At 42.6% G+C, this 25,830-nt stretch overlaps 2 protein-coding genes across 2 annotated transcripts in view; one reads left to right on the forward strand and one right to left on the reverse strand.

Annotated features, from left to right (window-relative positions):
- The window catches only part of LOC146636801 (uncharacterized), a 90,101-nt gene that overhangs the window by 33,151 nt on the left and 31,120 nt on the right, over positions 1 to 25,830 (reverse strand). The window lies entirely within an intron of this gene.
- Positions 9,790 to 19,695, forward strand: LOC146636802 (up-regulator of cell proliferation-like). Its single transcript, XM_085349874.1, is given in 3 exon segments — positions 9,790 to 9,799; positions 9,959 to 11,481; positions 19,228 to 19,695. Coding segments are annotated over 3 exon segments (2,001 nt in total).

The following is a 25,830-nucleotide window of genomic DNA, read 5'->3' on the forward strand; positions in this document are numbered from 1 at the left end:
CTCTCTGGCACTTTTTTTACGCTTCACTCCACATGCGAGCCTTGTGCTTTACGCTGGGCAGAGGGGGGAGGGGCGGTAGTTACACTCAGTAACACAGGAACAGAGCAGGAGGGAGAGAGAGAGAAAGAGCCAGGAACAACAACACCACATTAGAAAGGTATAGTAATCACTATTTTCAATTGCGGATGATAAAGGATTCAGAAAGTTTATTCATGCAGGTCCATATGACAGAGAATATGCATGTTCTTTTTGTTTTCATATTTTAATTTATATTTAATTGTGTTGTAGTTTGCAGTGTTTTGTGTTGTGTCACTTTAAATTTGTAAAAGGAAAAAGCTGAAAATTTAAATAGTTAAAAGTTGAAATGTGAATAGTTGATTTTTGTATTATATGATTTATTTATAACATTTTATGTGGAGTAAATAAAAGTATATTTACGGTGGCCCCTACAGACAAAGCACATACAAACTTCAAATCACGTACAAACTCTGAAGCACGTACAAACTCCAAAACACGTACAAACTCCAAAACACGTAACAACACATAAAAACTCTGAAGCACGTAAAAACTCAAAACACATACAAAAGACAACAGGAGTGCTCCAGGATGCTAGGGGCAGTGTTGAGCTTTTGTTACCTAGTGGCTACACAAGCCAGCAAGTACCAACGACCAGATTTGGTGTGTGGTAATAACAGGTAAATTAACTTTTTTTTTTTTTTAATTATTTGACTATATATGAATGCTTGTGTATAAATACACAAACAATACACATATGCTTTCATGCTTTCAATTGTGTAATTTAAGTGATCTAGTAGCTCTGTTTTGGAAGTTCAGTTCATGCTAGAAATGTGTTTTGGAGTTTGTACGTGTTTTGTCTCTAGGGGCCAACGCATATATTTATATATAAACATATACAAATAAAACCACTTTTTTTTTACATTAGTAATTCCTTTTGTGCATAATTTTATATTATTGTTAATAATAAATTAATTAAAGCAACAAAACAACCTAAAGAGCCGGTTCGGAGCCGAAAGAGCCGGCTCTTTTTAGTGAGCCGAACCGAAAGAGCCGGTTCTCTAAAAAGAGCCGGAAATCCCATCACTAGCTCTTTATCATAATCCTGTCATAAAATAATAACAACAATATTATAAAAAAAAATAAAAGTATTCAATACAAGAGACCTGAATGCTATAAATGTTTTGATGGCTGAGCTTATAGACTGAGCTAATGAGGGAGATAATGCTACAGCCTGGGCTAGTAAGGCTGGTGCCTGAGCAGGGGACACTTCAGCCAGCCTAACCAGGGATAAAGCTAGTGCGTGAAAGGCTGGATCAGGTGGTGGATGAAGTGGTGGGCTGGTGAGTAAGCGGGCTAGCTCTTCCGAGCCTCCGGAGCATGAGGGCACTGGCTGGAGAGCCTCGGCTGGGCCTCTGGGATGGTCAGATTGGATTCGGGCTGCCCTCAGCCTGGGTGCTGGGACAGGCACGGGAGGTGGCTGGACACCAGTCACCCCCACCTGAGAAACAGAAGCGGGTGTGGAGGTAGACTGGGTCGCAGCTGCCCTCCTCCTGGGAGCTGGCACTGGTGTGGGTGTAGACTGGGCCCTAGCCATCAGAGGAGGTGAAACGGCTGAAGGGGAAGGCCGAATCTGGGCCGTCGTGCTGGTGGGAAATGGCTGAGTAACGGGTGTGGAAATAGTGACGGTGTGTGTGTTACTGGCAGGTTTATTGGGGATTGTTCTGGTTTTTCTGCCACCACTATTTACAGTCTTTGGAGCAGAGCAGAAAAACTCTTCCCAGTCCACGTCCTCGTCTAGGAGGGAGACTCCCCATGAATCAGAAGTGAGTCTATTGTGCGTTTTAAGTGAATAATCAGATGGTGAGTGCGAAAAACAGTCACTGGAGCTCACCATCGGGAGTGGCTGAAAGTAGTCCGTTTTATGGCGGCGTGTGCGCCGCTTTCTCCGGGAAGAGGAAGCGGCCAGGGTAAACAGCAGAGCCTCTGGCGCGGTAGCCTCCGTTGAGCCGAGGTGGGAGGCGTAGCCGTTGTGCCGTGGTGATGGTGGAGGTCCGGCGAATGAGGAGGCTGGTGTGTGAGCGAGGAGCGGAGTGGCGAGAGAGGGAGTGGCCGAAGCGCAGCGTGAAACGTCCACTCTCTGCGGCAAATGCTCCGGTACAGGTGAGGCAGCAGGTGGGGGAACACGGCGTCTCCGAGGCCCGCCCAGAGCCAAGCGAGTGCCCTCGAAGATGTGCTCTTGCTCCGCGAAGAGCCGCTGTCTCTCCTTGAGCTTTTCCGCCCACAAGGAGAGCGCTACCTCCTGCCGCTCGTAGAGGTCCGAGTCCGCTGGGTTCCAATCGTGTCTTCGTGGCACGGGTCGTGTCATTCTGTCAGGCGTTGTGTGGAGGCGAGGAAGAAGGAACCCAAACGCAGGACTGGCAGGTAGGTGAAGGTTTATTATAGGGAGTGGGTGAACAGAGGGTGAATGGACACTGACTGGCTGGACAACCGAACGGCTGATTGAACTGAGGGAACACACGGGAAGGACAACATAACATCAATGACACGACAGTTAACGAGTAGAAACAGAGGGCTTAAATACACAGACTGATGAGGATGATAATGAGAGACAGGTGAGTACACAGCTGAACATAATCTGGCTAATGACACAAGACGAGCTGACACAGGAAAAGCAGGAAGTGAGCACATGGAAGTGGCAAAATAAACTGAACATTAGGGCTGCCACAAACGATTATTTTGATAGTCGACTAGTCACCGATTATTTTTGCGATTAGTCGACTAATCAGATCATCATCCATTGGACATAAAACGTACAGCTTATTGCACCAGCAGCATCTGCTCTTATATAACTATCATTAGCTTACAGCTTTAAGTGTTTAAGGTATGTGCTAACTAAAAATAAAGAAAGACAAGATGATAGTTTATTAAATTTGAATGAAATTTACAGATTGTTTCGGTGAAGTTTAATAAACTCCTTGCTATCTAAAATATAACAGGACACCGGAGTATATTCTCCAGCATCTCACACTTCTGATAATCAGCTGTCTGCTTGACGTTTATTCAGCTGTGTAAAAACTATAAATTTAATCTCAGCCAAACCGATTTACTCAGGAACAAATAAAATACAAAAAAGCCAAACAATAACAGTTTTAAGTTATCTAAGTGACTTATATATGTTTAACCTGAGTAGCGAAAGACAGCGGTGGGTTTGAAAACGATTTGCCGGGAGTCTAGTGGCTAGCTATCGAGCTAGTGGGTAACAGACGTCTCCGAAAACGTCGGAGCGCTTTTGAAAATATGTGGTGTCTTGATAAACTGAGCAGATATTTGAGGTTTACACAGCTACATTCTCGCCTGAAAATATGTTAAACGTTTATTTTGTGACCCAGAAAGAATAATAAGAGTAATATTAAAACTAAGTAGCTGCCGCCATTGTTGGAAACTAAGCTGGGCTGCGCTATGAATTCTGGGACAGAGCTACTTCTTCTTCTTCGGGGTTTAACGGCAGCTGACATCCTTGTACATGCAGTGCTGCCATCATCTGTTTCAGTCCGTTATTACACTCTTAAATCCTACTACTCATTCCTGCGTCTTTTGTGATCTTACAAAGCTTCAAACGACGCCTCGACTATTAAATCAGTCGTCGACGATTTTGATAGTCAACGTAATCGTGACTAGTCGACTAATCGTGGCAGCCCTACTGAACATGAACAAAACTGAAAACACTGGGTCACCGACCCAGGAACCCTGACAGCCTTAAAGTACAGGCGTCTTGCTTATAGCTCAGTAACCAATCTTTTAACTTCACCTCGAGGTAAATGTATTTCCCTGTACAGAGAAATGGAGGTGTGGCTGTATTCAGGCTGTATATTAGCACAAACCTGTTGATTTAGAATATGAGTGATCAACATGTGCATGGTGAAAATTGGCCAATACATCAAAAATACATCATAAATATCTGATGGTGATTTTGCATGTAAACACATGTTGTGCAGTGTATGAAAGGTCAACAGGCTATTCACAAATAATATCACTGAACATGTGCACCTCCTTGTGTTTGGGTTTGACCAGCACCCAACCAAGCTGATAACACAGGTCAACAGTTCAAAATCATCACAGATAAATTTGTGTCGGTTTGTGGTGTTTTTCATGCTGATTTTACATCTGTGTTTAGTTTTCCCTGGCATGTGCAGGTTAGTGATGAAGCTAGTTATATATTGCATGATAGTTGGTATAATTAGCCTAAGCGTATTACCAGATTTACCAACAGCTCCCTGTCTTTTATTTTACAGACGGCATTAATTGTGATTGATTTCAGTTGTTAACATGCCTAAAAATTAATCATCCAGACAGATTCTGTTATGTGTGTGATTGATTCACAATGACAGCACAACATTGCCCAATTATCACAGACATACAAGAAGATACACAAATTGTACTTTGGCTGTCCGCTGGGGGACCAGGATAAATCTTGGGCTCCACATGTCATCTGCAACAGTTGTTCCAATGGATTGCGTGATTGGCTAAATCACTGAATGGCAGCAATGCCATCTGCAATCCTGGTGGTGTGGCAGGAATCATCTCATTGATTGCCATTTTTGCCGTGTGAATACAACAGGATTCTCAGCCAAAAATAAGAACAAAATTGTATATTGCAGCCTGGATTCTGCAATAAGGCCTGTTCTTCATAATGACTCATTGCTTGTTCCTGTACCACCACATGATGGAGTAGCTTCTGTAGAAGGTGAAGAGGAACAAGGTGCATCTGGTTAAAGTCCAGGGTCATCAGATCCTGATTAGGTCCCCGATGTAGATTTACAACCAAGATTTACAAACAAGAGACTTTGACACAAGCAGAGCTGATAGTTGTTTGTGATCAAAATCTGATGAAAGACAAAGCCGAACTTCCTGCTTTGAGGCTTAAGCAGAAGCATTTGCTGGCCAAGGGTGTTGCTGTAACTCACTACAGAAGTCAAAGTGATAACTTGACAGCGTTCTTCACTGCTCACGGCTCACTGTGCTATTGTCATGACATCGACGGACTCTCCAGCAGTTTGTCACAAGAGCGTTTTCTAGCTCAATGTCATCTCTTTATTGATTCTTCACAAAGAAGCTTGTGGAAAAGCCAAACCAAGTGTCCCAAATGCCATTCTGTTCATCTAAAGAAGTCCTATGACTACATGAAGACACTGCTTGAGTCAGTTGCGTATAAAACTCATCAGTGGAACATCTGTTGTTATCTGAAGGTGATTGGTATATTGGTGGGAATGGAAGGAGGATTTACCAAATTCTGCAGATTCCTTTGGCTGTGGGACAGCTGATCTACTGCAGAACATTATGTCAAGCCTAACTGACAGCCACAAGATGCCTATGAGCCATGAAAAACCAGTGTCAAGTTTCTGCTTCTTGGTCAGACATAAGCACTGCAAAAATGTAGGAAGGGATATTTATAGGTCCACAAGTCTGTTTTGCAGGATGAAGGCTTCAAACAAACTCTCCCAACAGCCAAATTTGTAGTGGCTCTGTGAAAACTTTCTGGGCATCCACAAGTCTCCTGCATACAATAAAGGAGTTCAGCATCTGCTTGAGTCCTACCAGAAACTGGGCTGTTGCATGTAATTGAACATACACTTCCAACACTCACCTCAAGTTCTTTCCAGAAATCTTGGCATGGTGAGTCATGAAGAGGGAGAGCGTTTTCATCAGGACATTCAGTTAATGGAGCAGAATGAGTGCATGATATAAGATGGCGCCGGTGAGGTCGGCTGCCGTCACGACTGCTCCGACCACTTTTTCTTTGTCTTTGTTTTTTAAGTTAGTTTTCAGCGTTTCTAAATCGGCAAAATCATCACCATTGGGTACATTAGGTATGACAGTGACACTCTTGTTTCTATTGGTATACAATGTACTCACAATTCGAAGTTTTTAACTCCGGATCCGAGCTGGCCGAGTGAGATCTCGAGGGAGAACAAAGGGAAGCGGCGGCGGCCTAGAGGGAAGCGAGCCGGCGTCAGGAACAGGCTGAGAGCTCGTGCACACCGCACACCTCTGCCTAGCATCCTGCTCGCCAACGTCCAGTCACTGGAGAACAAGCTTGACGACCTCAGGGCCAGGGTAAAGTTCCAGAGAGACATTCGGGACTGCAATCTCCTCTGCTTCACCGAGACATGGCTGAACCCAGCGGTGCCGGACCACGCCATCCAGCCGGCCGAGTTCTTCTCGGTTCACCGCATGGACAGGACACGGGACTCGGGGAAGTCAAGGGGAGGCGGCGTGTGTTTAATGGTGAACAACAACTGGTGCAACAGTGCGAACGTTGTTCCTCTCACACGCTCCTGCACACCAAATCTGGAACTACTGTCCATCATGTGTCGTCCTTTTTATCTACCTCGGGAATTTACATCGGTCATTGTAAGTGCCGTTTATATTCCACCACAAGCGGACACGGTCACCGCCTTATGCGAGCTGCATGAGGCACTCACACAGCACCAGACACAACACCGGGACGCTGCGCTTATTGTGACGGGGGACTTTAATAGCGCCAACCTCAAACGCGCAGCGCCGAACTTTTATCAACACATCACCTGCCCCACCAGAGGTGAAAGGACACTGGACCACTGCTACACTACGGTCAAGGACGGCTACAAGGCACAATCCCGCCCCCCGTTTGGCAAATCTGATCACGCCGCCATCTTCCTCATGCCAAAATACAAACAAAGGCTGAAACAGGAAGTTCCGGTTCAGAGGAAGGTCGCGCGCTGGACGGATCAATCGGTGGCCGCGTTACAGGACGCACTCGATGACGCAGACTGGGGCATGTTCAGAAACAGCTCCGACGATGACGTCAACGTGTTTACGGAAGCGGTTGTGGGATTCATTGGGAAACTAGCGGATGATACCGTGGAGACAAAGACTATCACAACGTTTCCCAACCAGAAGCCGTGGGTGGATAAAACCATCCGCGACGCTCTGAGATCCCGCACCGCTGCCTACAACACGGGACTCATGACGGGGGACATGGACCCGTACAAAGCCGCGTCATATAACGTGCGGAGGGCGGTGAAAGAGGCGAAGCAGCGCTACGGGAGGAAACTAGAGTCACAACTCCAACAGAGTGACTCTAGGAGCCTGTGGTGGGGACTAAGGACAATAACGGACTATAAAGCACCAACAACCGGTATGACGAACGCGGCCATGACTCTGGCAGACGAGCTGAACACTTTCTATGCTCGCTTCGAGGCTGCAGCTAAGGTCTCCAACAATGCTAGTGTTAGCGGCGCTAACGGCTGCAGACAGGAAGATACTGCCAGCACCGGAAACGTGCTCGTCATCTCCGAGCATGAAGTAAGGAGAGCCTTCAAGAGAGTGAACACCAGGAAAGCAGCAGGACCAGACGGCATCCCAGGTCGTATCCTAAGAGACTGCGCATACCAGCTAGCTCCTGTGTTCACTGAGATATTCAACATCTCTTTATCTCAGTCGGTGATCCCCACATGCTTCAAAGACTCCATCATTGTTCCTGTCCCGAAGAAACCCCACCCTGCTTCTCTCAATGACTATCGCCCTGTAGCCCTCACCTCAGTAGTGATGAAGTGCTTTGAACGCCTGGTCAGAGACTTCATCATTTCTTCACTACCAGACACACTGGACCCACTACAGTTCGCTTACCGTCCAAATCGTTCCACAGACGATGCCATCTCTCATCTCCTCCACACATCACTCACTCACTTGGACACTAGAAGGGGGAATTATGTTAAAATGCTCTTCATAGACTACAGCTCTGCATTTAACACCATAATTCCCTCCACACTCACCACCAAGCTGGAGCATCTGGGACTCAGCTCATCTATGTGTCAGTGGATCTCCAACTTCCTAACTGGCAGACCACAGGCAGTAAGGATGGGCGGACATGTCTCAGCCTCCACCACTCTCAGCACTGGAGCCCCCCAGGGGTGTGTTCTGAGCCCCCTGCTGTACTCTTTGTACACATATGACTGTGTGGCCACTACCAGCTCCACCACCATCATCAAGTTTGCTGACGACACCGTCGTGGTGGGCCTGATCTCTGATAACAACGAGACGGCCTACCTGAAGGAGATTAGGAATCTGGAGAACTGGTGCCAGAGGAACAACCTCCTTCTAAACGTCAGTAAGACAAAGGAGCTGATAGTGGACTTCAGCACTAAGCAGGAGAGGAACTACCAGACCCCCGTCATCAACGAGTGCCCAGTGGAGAGAGTGGACAGCTTCAAATACCTCGGAGTTCACATCACGCAGGACTTGTCATGGTCCTGTCACATCAACACCGTGGTGAAAAAGGCCCGACAGCGTCTCTACCACCTCAGACGCTTGAGAGACTTCCAACTGCCCTCCAAGGTGCTCAGGAACTTTTACTCGTGCACCATAGAGAGCATCCTGGCGGGAAACATCTTAACCTGGTTCGGGAACAGCACCATGCAGGACAGACGAGCTCTACAGAGGGTTGTGCGGTCAGCTGAGCGCACCATCCGCTCCGAGCTCCCTGACCTGCACTCAATCTACAGCAGGCGGTGCTGGACCAAGGCCAGGAAGATCGTGAAGGACCTCAGCCATCCCAACAACAGACTGTTCTCTCTGCTGAGGTCAGGAAAGCGATTCCGCTCCCTGAAGACCAACACAGAGAGACTGAGGAGGAGCTTCTTCCCGCAGGCGATACGGTCTCTCAATCACACCACCACACAGTACTGACCCACACATACAGTTCTTACACACACACTGGACTTTCTGGACTTTGGTTTTGCACAACACTGGTCACTATATTCTTCATTTCCGGTTAATACTTGTACAGCTGCTGTTATTGTGTATATATTTATTTACATTTATATTTCTTCATACATTCTTATATAGTTCTATATTGTGTATTGTGTATTTTGTATTTTGTTGTACAGTTATTTTATTTTCAACTTTAATTTATATATTTATCTTTATCTTATTCTTCCCAGTTAAATTTACCCTTCATTCTAATTTGTGTTGTACAGTTATTTCATTTTTAACCTTAATTTATATTTTATTCCTTCTTAGTTAAATTTACCCTTTTTAATTTTTCATATTTATTTCCTATCTTATTCATAGCCTTTTCCTTTTTTGTTCTCTTTAGGTCACGAGCAGTTGTCCAAGCATTTCACTGCATATCGTACTGTGTATGACTGTGTACGTGACAAATAAAATTTGAATTTGAATTTGAATTTGATGGCTGACTATTGCTGGATGCTGTATTGTGACAATCCGAACGCAATATACACAAACAAATCACAGAGGTAGTTGACTGACAGTGATCATTATATCTATGCCACAGTGTGCGTCAGTGTGCGCCTAACACACACAAATCCATTGCAAATTAATATTACTCATTTTTGAAAAAGTTGACGTGACTGAAAAATCTGAAAGCACATCTGAAATCTGCATGAAAACTGGTTTAGAAAAGTGTGTTGTGGTTTCTGATAATTACAAAAACAAAAAAAATTGTTGACCTGTGTATTCAGTAAAACCTGAGTAGACAGTAGATAGAGTAGTTAGTTAAGTTTTAACTGGGTTTGTTCATTGTAGCAACTGTGAAACTGAAATGTATGATTAGACACACTCTTTGAGAATGAATGCCCTTTTTGCCTTTGAAAAAGTGAAGCTCACTGTACTCAAAGTACTTGATTGACGGTTTAAAGAGTATATTAAACCCATAATATAAAACCCAAGTTGCTCTCTGTTTTGTTCATTAGAGTGTGAAGATTTGACAGAATGCATTTAGGTATAGAAAACACTGCTTGTATAAATATGTGTTGACGAGGCATGTTGTATAAAGCGCTTTGAGTGTTCAAATATAATAGAAAAAAAGTACATAAAACCAATCCCAGTGTAGCTGACTTGGTTGTTTTTCCAGAAATAACAACCATCTTTTTATCCACAGAGACACAGCTGGCGAGGTTACTGGAAGATCTGGGCTTGGAGCAGTACTACAGAAAAAAGATATCGCTCAGAAAAATACTTGAGATTGATGAGAAGACTCTTATTGATGAACCCGGGAATCAGAAATCAGACCTTCCTTGATATTTTCTAAGGAAACTCTTGATGGTTAATGTGATAGCAAGGAATGTGACATATACCTCAGTTTGTCATTCATGCAGTGACAATACATCAGGGAATGCAAAGTTATTCTTTGAAAATCTATTTAACAGTACAAACACAGATGACAAGGTGAACCCTCCTGACATAATCACTGCTCTCTTTCTGTGTTCTGATGGTTTTCTGCAGCAGGAAATCGCATTCAAAATGTCCATGTGTCAGTTCTCTGTTCCTCTGCTGCTTCCAAATTGTGACACCAATCAGTGCACACTCATGCTGTGGGCCATGAGAGACATTGTTAAAAAGTACAGACCTCAGTCTCTGTCAGAGTCCAAGGGCTTCATTGAAGACAGAATCGTTCTCTCTGAACTTCCAATGATCTCTTTTGTCAGACTGGGTGAGTGCTCCTCGTCCAAGTCAGAGATTCTCAATAAACTTCTGAGCAATTCTCAGCACTACCATGACACCTATGTTCACCGCAACATGGAGTGTGGTGACAGTCCAAGAAGAATATCCAATGGACTGACTGAAATTACTTGGTATCTTCCTTGTGGAAAAGCAAACATTGATACTTTCAGTCAACCAGTGGCTGTAGCCAACCTTTGTGGAGACATTGCAAGCTTTCAAACACAATACTCCTTTCTGTGTCAGAGATCTGCAGCAGTTTTTGTGTTCTTTGACCATTTAGGCTCTGAATCTGAATTCAGTCTACTTACCAACCAACAGCACAAGGCACAGATCTTCTTAGTGGGTAACTATGAGAGCAAGCACAACAGTACAGATGCTTTGGAAAACCTAGTGCTGACGTTGGGCTTGACCAAAACCAACATCATTATTAAGACAAAACAAAGAAATGATGTAGACTTTGTGAAAAGTCTGAGGGAAACAGTCAGAGATGTAGTTAGGAACTCAAAGATGAAGATGACAATAGAGCAGATGGCAGACATTGCCCACGAACTGGGAATCCTGGTTGATGAAGACTCTCCAGAGTGTCAGACTGCAAAGACAAATGCAGAAGCCATCACTGCTGAAATTCAAGACATCCATAAATACAAAGAAGATCAGCTTCAACGACAAGGTGAAATATGGAAAGAACTGACCTGCTTAGAGAAAGAAGAATGTCGACTTCAACATATCAGGTCTGAAAATATAGAAGATTACAAAAGCGAACTTCAGAAAAGGAAAAAAGAACTACGAAAAAAACAAAACTTTTATGACATGTCAACAGTTATGACATGTTTCATTAATGCAATATCAAGCCCAGGAACAGAGAGGTTTTATTTCCTGAAATGGATGCGAACGAACCTGGACAACATGTCTCGTGTAAGACTGTCTGAACTTCGGGAGAAATATAAAGAAAAATGTAATGTAAGTGTCACAGAAATGGCTTATGTATAAAGAAGTTTAATAGATGGTTCCAGCAGTTAAAATGTTCTTGCTTGTACGTTTCTGTGGCCAATATTGTAAGGGTGTGTTTATCTTGTCAGAAAGAACAAGTTTTGTTACACCGCTATTATCGCGAGGTTTGGGCGTGATAGTATAGGCTGTGAGCCCACGTTTAATAATCACGCTAAGGAGTCCAGCGAGCTATCTGCAAAGGCCTGGTTAGTCTACCAGCGGTACAAGGTATTTGTCATTTGCCATAACTGTATTGTGATATTGTAAAAATTTGTAATGTATGGTGTTCTAATTATTTTATGTTTTAATTTAGAATGCACAAGACTGTAAAGCTATTCTTCTAGGACCTCCGAAGTGGCAGGCGGCCACGAGGTAATTTTCGTTGTTAAAGCACAAGTGTTAATTTTGATAGACTGAAGCGCTTAAAGTCTTTGTGTTTTATGTTTGTAGTTTTCACGGCGTTCAATAAATGCAGCGAAGCGCCCGTCTTGAAGAAGCCGTGCCTGTGTTGTCATTTCGGAGTTACAGTGAAAACTCGCCCTAGCCAGCGCCGGTGAGAAGCTAATTACGAAGACGGCAGCTGCAGAGAGCGACGGTGAACTGGAGCGACACAAGAGGGCGCCATTGCATAAGCTCACCGTTCTCAAGCAGCCAAGCACAGCGGCAACAACGTTGTACAACTGGAGTAAGGTGGAAATTAATAAGGGACAGTGTTAAAGGTAGAATAATAGTGGTTTAAGTCAAGTTTAAAGAGCCACAATAAGTTTCTATAATACATTTGTCAAAGTTTATTTATTTCTACTGTACTTCAAGGTGATGCTTTGTAGTTTGGTGAATAGTTCTGTGTGCTTGCTTAAGGTCAAAGTTTGAGTGAAGTTTACAAGGTCCTTTAAGAAAAGGTGCACTTAAAGTATACAGTATTTGAAATCTGAACACAGTGCGCTTAATGACATTTAACTAGACTCCCGAGATGGTTGACAAAGATCTCGAAGAGCACCATGCTGTATCACTTACCGAAGTGGAAGAAAATGATGATGAACAAATTACAGAACTACAGACTGTTCGTAAAAGTGAAAGAGTAAGAACACTAACAGAAAAGGGTAAAGAGCTTCAAGAGAAGAAACTCAAAGGCCTCCAACACAGATATGCTGTTGTTTTTGAAAAATGGAGATATGAAGCAAGATTGAGCAAAGTAATATTAAGAAATGAAGTTTCCGAGAGTGAATTGAATGAGCTCATCAACAATGTAAATGTTGCCTGCAAAGATGTACAAACTATTTATGAACAAATACGGCAAACACAAACTCCTGATGCAGATGAAAGACGCAAAGTGGATGCATGTACGTCACTTTCCTTGTTCATTGTCAGAAGAGCTGAAAAACACTTACAAGGAGACCTTGCAGATGGTGATGAAGAGCCATGGCCAGATGTTGGATCATGCTTAGGATCTGAAAGTACTAAATCAAGGTCAAAATCACGAAGGTCTAAAAGTGGTTCAAGCCAGTCATACTCACAAACAATTAAAAGAATAGAAGCAGAGGCTGAGGCAGCTGCGTGTCAGGAAATATTAGCAGTAATGGAGGATCAAGAAAGGGAAGCAGCTGAACTAAAAAAGTTGGAACTTGAAAACTTGGAAAGGCAACAAACAATGGAGGAGCAGCGCAGAAAGATTGAACGCTTGGAAGAGGTTAAAAAATTTAATGCTGCAAGAGCTAAAGTAAAGGTTTATGCAGAAGCTGAAAGTATTTCAGAAAGTCGTAGTTTAGTGCGCAGTATCAAAACTGAGAGCGAAACCTCAGCAATCCCTGCTCCACCACAAGTTCCCTCTCAAGCTCCAAATACAATCCAAGCCCATAATGCCACAAACCCTGCATTTGTTCCACATACTCCCACAGTCATAAACCAAGCCCAACGAAACCCTGGTGTGCAACCTAAGGGCACCACAGGCCAAGCAGGAAACGCACCAAGTCCGCCATTTATCCCTAAAGCAACACAAGCTGCCGCTTCAGCAACTCATCCACAGCCAAACTTGGATCTAGTCGGCATACTAGCAGATGCAATAAGTGCTAATCGTCTTCCAACTCCGGAACCTGCACTGTTCACTGGTGACCCTTTAAAGTTCAAGGACTGGCAGTTGTCATTTGAGACCTTGATTGAAAGAAAAAACATTCCAAAGAACGAAAGACTCTATTATCTCAGGAAGTACCTTGGTGGACCCGCAAAGAGAGTGGTTGAAGGATTTCTCCTAGTGGGCACAGATGAAGCGTATGATGCAGCTTGGGAGGTGCTGGAAAGGCGCTTTGGAGATCTGTTCACTATAGGGAAATGCTTCAGAGACAAACTTCACAGTTGGCCTAAAATAAGCTCCAAGGATGGAAGTGAGTTGAGAGAGTTTGCTGACTTCCTTAGAAGTTGTGAAGCTGCGATGTCACACATAAAGACATTAGAGGTTCTCAATGACTGTATGGAAATTCAGAAACTCTTGCTGAAACTTCCTGACTGGTTGACAACAAGATGGAATCGCGCAGCGATGAAAATAAGAAAAACCCTTAATGGAGAATATCCATCATTTCACATGTTTACGGACTTTGTATCCACTGAAGCAGACCTAGCATGTGACCCCATAGCTTCAATGCAAGCACTCAAGGGTTTGGAAATCAGTAAACCCAAACACTCACGCAGCCAAGTCGTTCAAGCTAAAACATTAACCGCAACTTCAAGTCACTTAACCACCTCAAGTCACATAAATCCCATGACCTGCCTTTACTGCAAAAGAAATGGTCACACACTGGATAAATGCTTCAAATTCATGGAAAAATCAGTCCAGGATCGTATCAAGTTTGTACAAGCAGAAAGGCTGTGTTTTGGATGTTTGAAGGGGGGACATCATTCTAAGAAGTGTGATAAAAGGAATACGTGTGAGAAATGCCAGAAGAAGCATCCCACGTGTCTGCATGATGACAAGTTTGTGGAGCGTAAAAGGATAATGCCTGCACCGAATGATAACTCTCGAGACAAGGACGAAGGAGATGAACCAGCAACCGCAATCTCTAATAGAGTAACTCAAGCAACTTCGAGCACACTGACATCCTCCATTCTACCTGTCTGGGTTTCATCAAAAAATCACCCAGACAGAGAAGTTCTAGTGTATGCCCTCCTCGATTCTCAGAGCGATACATCCTTTATCTTGGATGAAGTAGCCCAGGGTCTCGACACAGATAAGAGTAAGGCTCATCTAAGACTATCGACCATGTCCGCCAAGTCAACAGTCATACCATGTGAGAAACTGGTAAATCTTCAAGTTAGAGGCTACAAGCAGGAAAAGAGAATTACATTGCCACCGGTCTATACAAGAGAATTCATCCCTGTGAACAGATCACACATCCCGACGTCTGAAACTGCTTTGAATTGGCCTCACCTCGAAAGGCTGGCAGATAGGTTACCTCCAATGCTTGAATGCGAAGTTGGTCTGCTTCTCGGCTATAACTGTCAGCAAGCCCTTCTTCCACGGGAAGTCATTGCAGGTGAGGAGAATCAGCCTTACGCACAGCTAACTGATCTCGGCTGGAGCATAGTTGGTTGTACGTCTCAAGTTCAAAATCACAATGATGATATTGGCATAAGCCACAGAATCATTGTTCGAGAAGTTACTCCTGCAGTACAACAAGCAGTTGAACTCAGGCAAGAAGTGCATTTTGTATGCAGAACTCAAGTGAAGGAAGTGGGTCCAGCTGATGTAATAAAGGCTTTGGGATCTGATTTCTCTGAGCATGAAACAGATGACAATCCAGTCTCTCAGGAAGACATTTTGTTCATGTCAAAGGTGACTAAAGGCATAAGGCAAAAGGAAAACGGTCACTATGAACTCCCATTGCCACTCAAAACCGACGACCCGAATCTTCCAAACAACAAACAATGTGCTGAGCATAGACTGTCGTCGTTGGAACGTCGGCTCAGAAGAGATGAGAAATACTATGAGGATTACGTCAAGTTCATGGACGACATCATAACCCGTGGAGACGCAGAGAAGGTCCCAGAGCAAGAACTGGATAAGGAGGCAGCATGGTATATACCACACCATGGGGTATACCACCCCCACAAACCTGAGAAGATACGTGTGGTTTTTGATTGTTCGGCCCGTTTCCAGGGGACATCTCTTAACGATCACCTTCTGACTGGACCAGATCTTACCAACGCACTGATTGGAGTGTTATGTCGATTCAGAAAGGGCCCCATCGCCATCATGTGTGACGTGGAGAGGATGTTCCACCAATTCCACGTCATCAAGGAGCATCAAGACTATTTGAGGTTTCTTTGGTGGGACAAAGGCGATTTAAACTCTGAGCCTTCAGTGTACAGGATGAGAGTGCATCTTTTTGGAGCAGCTTCATCTCCCGGATGCTGCAATTTCGGACTCAAACATATTGCTTCTCAAGGTAGAAACAGATTCAGCGAAAAGACTATTGAGTTCATCCAAAGAGGTTTTTACGTCGATGACGGACTCGCTAGTGTGACATCAACAGTCGAAGCCATACAGTTGGTAAACGAGTCAAGGGCACTTTGTAAAACAGGCAACCTACATCTGCATAAGTTTGTGTCAAACGACAAAGAAGTGCTTGCAGCTATTCCCCAAGAGGAACAAGCTAAAGCCAAAGACCAGGACATGGCTCTTGGAGAACTCCACATTGAACGTGCACTTGGAGTGCAATGGTGCATAGAGGCAGATGAATTCCAATTCAGAGTCCAAGTTAAAGACAACCCATTGACAAGGAGAGGGGTGCTCTCGATTGTTGCTTCAGTCTTTGACCCCCTTGGGTTCGTTGCCCCATTCATATTAATTGGAAAGCAGATACTCCAAACGTTGTGCAAGGACAAAGTTAATTGGGACGAGGATCTCCCAGATCACATTCTACCACAATGGGAAGCATGGTTGCGAGACCTGCCCAAGTTGGCAGCTCTGAAGATCCCACGAAGCTACTCGCAAGATGCGGACATTGTGCAGTACGAATTGCACAGTTTCTCGGATGCGAGCCTCAGTGGTTATGGCGCATGTTCATATCTCAGAGCAAAAGGTAGAGAAGGACAGGTCAGTTGTGCACTCGTCATGGGCAAGGCAAGAGTAACGCCCATTAAGCAAACAACCATCCCAAGGCTCGAACTGTCATCGGCCGTGACTTCAGTTCGCATTGCAGATGTGATCAAACGAGAACTAGACATCCAAAATCTACAGGAATATTATTGGACAGATTCACAAGTCGTATTAGCATACATAAATAATGATGCTAAAAGATTTCACACATTTGTCGCCAATCGAATTCAACGAATAAGACAAAGCACAAGTCCTGGGAAATGGCAGCACGTCAGCTCAGAGGAAAATCCAGCTGATCAGGCCTCAAGAGGTTTAAATGCTACTCAGCTGAAAGATTCAAACTGGTTGAAAGGTCCCGATTTTCTTTGGAAACAAGAGCTTCCAGTCAAAGAGGAAATGGTGGGAGAGGTTGAAGAAATGGATCCTGAAGTCCGTAAAGGCTATACGCACACTGTACATTCGAAGGAAGCAAACCCAGTGCTAGAGCGTTTAAAGAAGTTCTCCAGTTGGTCGAGAGCTATCAAGGCCATTGCCAGGCTCAGGCGATTCATCAAAGAGTACAAGGGTGTTCAACGAAGAACGAACAAAGTGACAGATCTTGAAGAAAGAAAAGACACAGAATTATTCATCATCAAGCTAGTGCAAAGAGACATCTTTACTGAGGAAATACAGAAGATCAGATCTCAAGGAGAAAATTCTCTGCACAAGCGCAGCAGACTAAGGCAGTTGAATGCCTTTTTGGACAAGTCGGATGTTCTCAGGGTAGGAGGAAGATTATCTCAATCAACTTTACACTATGATGTAAAACATCCTGCAATTCTCCCCAAGGAGTCCCATGTGTCAGCCCTCCTCGTCAAACACTACCATGAAGGTGTACATCACCAGGGAAGAGGGATGACAATAAATGAATTGCGGGCAAATGGGATATGGATTTTAGGATGTGGGAGTGTTGTTTCTTCACACATTTACCATTGTGTTAAGTGCAGAAGATACAGAAAGGCTACAAATGTCCAACAGATGTCAGATTTGCCAGAAGTGAGAACAGAAACAGCACCTTCTTTCACGTATTGTGGCGTCGACTGTTTCGGGCCATTCATGGTAAAGGAAGGAAGAAAGGAAGTCAAAAGGTATGGACTACTGTTCACGTGTTTATGTTCACGAGCTGTGCACATTGAAACACTAGATGACTTATCGACAGATGCCTTCATGAACGCTCTTCGAGTTCTGATAGCCATAAGAGGTCCTGTCCGGCAATTAAGATGCGACCAAGGGACAAACTTTATGGGCGCCAAAAGAGAACTTTTGGAGTTAATGAAGGATATGGATCAAGAACCACAAAGAGCTATGGGTTGTGAATTTGTGGTGAACGTTCCGGCAGCTAGCCACATGGGGGGCGTCTGGGAACGTCAAATTCGGACAGTACGAAGTGTACTGACAGCGATGCTGGACAAGTTCTCAAACAGACTCGATACAGCTAGTCTAAGAACACTGCTTTACGAGACAATGGCCATCATTAACAGCAGACCTTTAAGTGTTGAGTATCTCAATGATCCCTTGGGACCAGAGCCACTAACTCCCAATCACATATTAACAATGAAATCTTCGGTTATTCTTCCACCTCCAGGAGAGTTTTGCAGAGAGGATTTGTACTTGAACAAAAGATGGAAAAGAGTGAAATTTCTGGCAAATGAGTTTTGGCAAAGGTGGAGGCGAGAGTATCTGTTAAATCTCCAGCGGCGACAGAAGTGGCAGAACGTCTCACGAAACCTGCGAGTAAATGACATTGTGATACTGCAGGATGATAATGCTCCAAGATGTAAATGGAAACTTGCTCTAATAGTAGAGGCTATAGAGAGCTCAGATGGCAAGGTTCGAAAGGTGAAGCTCAAGACCAGTGAAACTACCTTTGACGGGGGGAAACCACGGACAAGGCTGATATATCTGGAAAGACCTGTTCACAAGTTAGTGACTTTACTGGAGACTGACATGCAAAGTGAAACAGACTCTAATGTTGACACTCATTAGAAAATCACATTGCAAACAATGAGTGATTTTGGTGGGAGTGTAAGTGTCACAGAAATGGCTTATGTATAAAGAAGTTTAATAGATGGTTCCAGCAGTTAAAATGTTCTTGCTTGTACGTTTCTGTGGCCAATATTGTAAGGGTGTGTTTATCTTGTCAGAAAGAACAAGTTTTGTTACACCGCTATTATCGCGAGGTTTGGGCGTGATAGTATAGGCTGTGAGCCCACGTTTAATAATCACGCTAAGGAGTCCAGCGAGCTATCTGCAAAGGCCTGGTTAGTCTACCAGCGGTACAAGGTATTTGTCATTTGCCATAACTGTATTGTGATATTGTAAAAATTTGTAATGTATGGTGTTCTAATTATTTTATGTTTTAATTTAGAATGCACAAGACTGTAAAGCTATTCTTCTAGGACCTCCGAAGTGGCAGGCGGCCACGAGGTAATTTTCGTTGTTAAAGCACAAGTGTTAATTTTGATAGACTGAAGCGCTTAAAGTCTTTGTGTTTTATGTTTGTAGTTTTCACGGCGTTCAATAAATGCAGCGAAGCGCCCGTCTTGAAGAAGCCGTGCCTGTGTTGTCATTTCGGAGTTACATGTAAGAACTCTGAGAACAAAGAGGAGATCAAAGAAATTGATAGACAAATTTCCAACAGCTCACTGGGGACTGAACACTTCTTCCGTGAAATGGGTCAGATCTATGAAGCTTCACTGTCCCTTTCACAAACAAATCCAGCACATCAACAGCTGCAGCATCTGCCCAAACTGTGTGCAGAGCTGTTGCTTGATGGATTTCCTCTTGAGCTTGTAGATGGAGATGCATCCAACATCCCTCTAAGATGGTTGAGTGATGTTCTCTCTCAGCTCAGTGACTTGGTGTCTCCAAACAGAAAGATACGTGTAGTCACAGTTCTTGGAGTTCAGGGCACAGGAAAGTCCACTCTCCTTAACACCATGTTTGGAGTGCAGTTTGCAGTCAGCAGTGGTCGATGTACTCGAGGTGCCTTTATGTCGCTCATCAAAATCAATGAAGACATGAAAAAAGTCCTAAACTGGGCGATAAATAAATGAGAGAGAAAAGCCGATCAGCTGATCATTGATCAGTTTCATGATTGAAGTAGCAACAGGAGAGGGAGGGGAGAGAATGAGAGAAGAAGAGGCAGCTGTGCAGCGTAACGACAGAATAACTCCAGCTTTGTGTCTTTTTCCATTCTAGCTAAAGTTCGGGACAAACTGCGTCTCTTCTCAGCTCAATACGAAACGTGTAATATTTTCTCTGAATGAGGGACCATTCCATTTTTTTAAGGAGCCGTTGGCAACTCTACTAACTAACCTTATGAATAAAATAAAGTTCACTATCAGTAACATCATAGAACCCACCCACCTAAAAACTCCATCAAGCTGGCTAGAACGCAGTACGAGTTATTGCAACTGACGGCAAAAAGTCAGCACAACGAAAATAAACTCCACCTAAACTTAGTTTATATCTGACCCAGATAGACTGCAGGTCATAACTTCTTACCTGAAGTTCAGTTCACCTTACACTCGGACTGGTGGCTGCCTCGGGGCTCTCCTCCTGCCTCCCCTTCCCTCATCCATCTGCTGGCCTCTGTGGAAGCCCCGCCATAGCCACCACCAAACAACTGAGTTATTTTTACACATCGACCTGCATCTGGCCAATCCACCACCTCTCATTGTTCATGCCATTACAAAAAAAAAAAAAAAAAAATAAGTCACCGGGCATATGCCCGGTATGCCCGATGGCCAGTCCAGCTATGTTAACCTGCAACCAAATCTGCAGCTCCATACAGCAATGTTACGACTTAGATTATATCTTATAACTCATAACTCTTATGTTAGCTGCCCTCAGTAGCATACTGTCTGAAATATTCGACGGCTGCAATAATTCTTTAAGTGTTATTTTTTCCTTCGGATTCTAATTTCACCGAAGTTTACTAAACTCAACAAACTTAATATTACTTACCGGGACATTTATTCTGTCCTCATTTTCTTTCACCGAAAAATTGTTTCCTGCAGTGCCGTCTTTCGTGCTTGGCTCTCCTGCTAACGTGATGCACATGGCGCAGAAGCCGATGCTGCATTCACTTACACTCGGATATCTGAGCTTCACCGTGAAAACATAATCGGACATTTGATATTTGATTGAATTTTATTGTTTTACCTTTGGGGTGGCACCTGGGGTGGCCAGTCTGGTTGGGGGGGTGGCCTGTGCCCCCCCAGGCCACCCCGCTGGACACGCCATTGCAGAGACGGAGCGCCCCCAGAGCCTCACGCCCATCCCGGACCCACCCAGGGGCAGCCAGGCTACCAGGTCAGTAACCCACGTCCGTCAGCACAGACCCTCCCCTAGCCCCGCTGCACGCAGCCACGAGGTATCCGTCACCTGAGAGCCAACAGAGCCCCTAATTGGACATGACCGCTACCCCGGGTTGAGCCCCCCAAGAAAGATGCCTCCGGGGAACCCCCCGACGCCCTAAGCCTGTCCCTACCCCCACACCAATCACAACAGTGAAGGCGGGACCAAACTATGACCCCCCACCCCCACTAGGTGATGGAGCTGATCAAAGGAGCCCAGAGCAATTGATCTGATGTGGTGGCAGAGGCTGTATCAAGACTAATGTAATCTAATAGATAATTTCTATATTGGTTAGAATTCAGATTATTTTTATTTTTCCAGTTCATAAGGACTGTTTTCTTGGCTATGCATAGGGCAGTGAAAACCATATGGGCTATATTCTGGCCGAATACGCAAAAACTGATCACTGACATATGCTCTTCCCTTGTGATCAGTGACCAGTGTTTTCGCTGCAGTGATACAAACTATGAATGGCACCCTTACAAGAGATACAAGGAAATTTACCCAGACTGGAAAATCCCTCCAGATGAGAGCTTTAAGGCATCAGACTACTGGAAATATGTGATGGCGAAGTACAACAGAGACTTTGCCAAACAGTATAATACAGAAGCTGCTGATATTCGGTGTTGTTTCACAAAAGAGGATGTAAAAAAAAGACTCAAAGAGTCTTTTAGCGTCCAATGAGACTACTAGAATTTCAGCTAATTTTCTTCTGGTGTAAAGAAAATACAAATATAATATATAAAAAAAATTAATTATAGTTTACAATAAGGAAAGAAAACAACTACAGTTTGTGTTCACCTTCACCTGAGTCTGTATTTAACACATTTATTAAAAAAAAATCTAGGTATATCATGTTTATTAAAAGATTCTTTGTGTTTTTCTTCTAATTAAGTAAATGTCACGTAATAACCTTTATTCATTGCTTTCATTTATGATCAAATATGATCAAATATTTACATTTATGTTTTTAATTCTCATTAATAAAACAATAAACAAATCGAAAGAAGCAAAAACTTACAGCAGCAGCAGCAACATTCACATCACTGCTCCTCCTACCCCCTGCTAGAACCAGGCTGACCACCGGCCAAGATCAATGAACATTTACTCCTCTTATTTCTTTAGAAAGATAAAAGCCAAAGGAAGACACAGAGACTGTGAGAAACCACCCAGAACACCCATCGGCCAGCTATTGGGATAGCTAACATCCCTCTGACGGTTTCGCAGAGCAGACTGGCTCCAGCTCAACATTTCCTCTTAAACAGAAAACATGCAGAGGTTTGGAACTCTGTTGAACTGTATTGCACAATCAAGTCCTTAATAGAAAGCATAATGCAGTTTTGATGGACTCAACAGCAGCGGGGTCAGCAACGGGTTGGATTAAATGCATCATATATCTGGCACTGCTTCTGTTGACACATGACCAATGTATCTCTCCCTGTCACTGCCACGATGATCTACAAAGGTGTTGAGTCTCCTGGCATTTGCCCTTCGGATTAAAGAACCACTAGTCTGGGACCAACTCTGTAATTTAAATAAACTTATAGGAAATAGTTTAGTCATATTATAGTACAGGCTGGGTAATAAATGTTTCCAAAGGGCAACATGAGAAACTACAACTGTTGTGGAGGATCGCACCATGAAGCTCTAAAAGAGATCAAAGTAATATTGAGCAGAATTGGGTTCAAGTCACTGGTCAATGGACTGGTTGTAGTGTTTTTCTGTTCTACCTGAGCCTGCAGGTTTTAGATGTCACCCTGGGTCAACACACCTGAATAAAGTGATGAGTTCATTACCAGCCTCTGGAGAACTTCACGATATGTTAAGTACATAATTTAGCCATTTAAATCAGCTGTGTTGGATCAAGGACACATCTAAAACCTGCAGGACACCTGCCCTCGAGGCCTGGAGTTGTCTACCCCTGCTCTAGTGACTGTTGACATGACAGTCAAAGGTTTGGACAAACCTTTAATGGTTTTTATATATTTTTACTACTTTCTACAAAAATATATAAAGCAAGATATATGGAATTTTGTAGCAAAAAAAAAACTTGATAAATAACTCTAAACACGTTTTATATTTTAAATTCTTGACAATAGCCACTCTTTGCTTTGTTGACAGCACTGAAAACCCTGGACTTTCTCTCAATAAGTTTCATGATGTAGTCACCTGAAATGGTTTTCACTTCACATGTGTACCTTGTCAGGGTTCATTTGTGAATTTTCTTGCCTCCTGGAGCTGGGACCATCAGTTGTGTTGTGTAAAAGTCAGTCTAGTACACCTGACCTCTGACTGGTAGTGTATACAGTACCATAAAACTAAACTAAACTCTTTTATCAAGTCTAAAAGCTAAATTCAGATTTATTTGAATCATATTAAACATGTTTATGCGTATAATTTAACTACATCTGACCTTCAAAATGATTTGTTAAGCTGAAAAATGAAATAAGTGCAGCTTATTTGTAGAAATTTCTGCACATTCTGCTTATCCCTCCTCCAGGGTCCCAAACGTTAATTGATCTTGGACTCAAGTTATCCATGTAGAGTTTTTAAGGAACAAAAAAGGAAGTAGCTGCATCCAGTAGATTACAGGAAACCAGAAGAATCAGACTGGCATTTGCTGGAGGATTGATCATTTATTGATGTTTTGTGGATCGCTTCACTTCTTATTAAAAACTGGATGTACAAAACACCTGAATAAATATAAATCTTTTACAAAGACATGATACTGAATAACATCCTGTTTGTTGTTCTTTATATTTGCTTACTTTCAAAGAATATTAAGATAAAAAACAGGAAACCCAGTGGTGGAATGTAAATCAACGCATTTATTGTAGTCTAACTTATAATGAGGTGCTGATATAACATATATTACATTTTATTACACATTAAAACATTGTATCAGGCTCTTATATTGTTCTGTTCTTACTTTTAATTCAGTAAATCTTTTGAAAACACAATTTTTAAAAAACTCATCAGTGTTTCTGCTTTTCTTTTCTTTTCTTTTCATTCCAATTACAATTATTACACTCTTAGAAATGATAATAATAATAATAATAATATTTCCACTGTGGGATTTCCACCCACCAGCAGAAGTAACACTTCTCCATTCTGCTAATAAATATCACAGTACCTGGCACTTGTTTTGAAATTCTGGGGCTCATAACTTTTTGAATAATTATTGTTTTGGTTTTATTCATCGTGTCCTTTGGACCTTTAGGTTGTCAGTATTTTTTATATATTATGTTACTCTCCAGTGGCTCTTGTTATTTAGCTTATTAGTCAAGTCTTGCATTTTATGTTTTTGCCTACAAACTAGATTTGCCAGCCTGTTGGTGTGGCAAATCTAGTATATAGGGTCGGAGAACTGGTGTGACTTGTTGCCATCATGGAAGTGGCAAGCCCTGCTGCCATTGTGCCAATGATCTATAAAAGCCCCCAGAGTGCAGTTGTGGTGTGGCGCTCCTCCGTGACACACCCCCATTTTGGAATTTGGTTTAGGTTCTTGCGCCTAGTGATGGCAAACAGAGGTTTCATGAAGCTCTGAACCTCTTTGAACCACTGTGTCAAAAACTGGTTCATTAACCTTCATTAATTACACTCATGGGTGACATCTGCAGGCAACAGTGGTTAATGTACAGCCAACTGAAGCCTTGCACCTATATTGTGATGCACCTATATTATAAAATAATTGCGAGAATTACATGAATGTCCTGGCAGTCTGACTTCATGTTACACATCTTTATTGTTTTTATCTCATATTAAAAAAATCTGCCTCACTAATTCCATTTATAGAATAACTATAAAAAATAAAACACTGTGAAACATTGTTGATTGTTCATTATATACTCTAAAGGGAAGATAATTTTTACATAAGGCAATGAGGAAGTTGCAATGTGTTTATATGGAAATTGATATTGTCAGTTTAATTATCATTTTAATCTCACATTTATTTATTTCCCACATAATATGGTATTTATTAACAGTCAGTAAAAAAGTCACCCCATGAATGATAGAGACCTTTAAGTATATTATATTTGAAAGAACACTAAGAGTAGACTTAGTGTCACAGGATTATTCCATTACTAAATGGAATAATGCTGTAAAGAATGTTATTAATGCAGTTATAATGATGCAGATTATATGGCACCAATAAAATAATTTCTGTATCTCCACACAGGGTTTTTCAAAGTTCAGTTCTGTTAGTTTCCACATGCCAGTTGTTGTGTGCTAAAAACAATGGCCACCAGGCCAAAGCAATGGTTTTGACTCGATCAGTGTTAACCCCGCCCCCTGGGTTTGATGGGTGAGGTTGATAAAAATTTTTCATGGTGAGACCTGAAGGAGTCAACTGTACCAAAATGAATTAATTAAATACACCATTAAATAATTAGTTAAATGTGTTAATAATTAATTAATTAAATGTGTCAAAAACATTTTTAATTAATTATTTCCAATTTTAATTAATTATTTCCAATTTTAATTAATTATTGCCACACTTAATTAATTATTTAATGGTGTATTTAATTAATTCATTATGGCAGTCCTGGCATTCCATACTAAAAGACTGGCTATCTGTAAAAAGTAATGGTTTTGACTTGATCACCGTTAACCCTGCACGCTGACTTTGATGGGTTAGATTGAAATAAAATCCAATTCATGAACACAGCAGCTGGGCCAGGAGTGCCAATGTGAATTAATTAAATACATCATTAAATTATTGATTAAATGTTTCAATAGTTTATTAAAATTGGAAATAAATCAATAATTAATTAAATGTATTGTGGAGGTTTGTAAGCACAACACGAGAGATCCCAGTATTTCACTCC

This window comes from Diplotaxodon limnothrissa, linkage group LG3 (assembly GCF_057381915.1).
Source record: "Diplotaxodon limnothrissa isolate DT_005_m linkage group LG3, D_limnothrissa_male_GT1.1, whole genome shotgun sequence".
Classification (NCBI taxonomy): Eukaryota; Metazoa; Chordata; class Actinopteri; order Cichliformes; family Cichlidae; genus Diplotaxodon; species Diplotaxodon limnothrissa.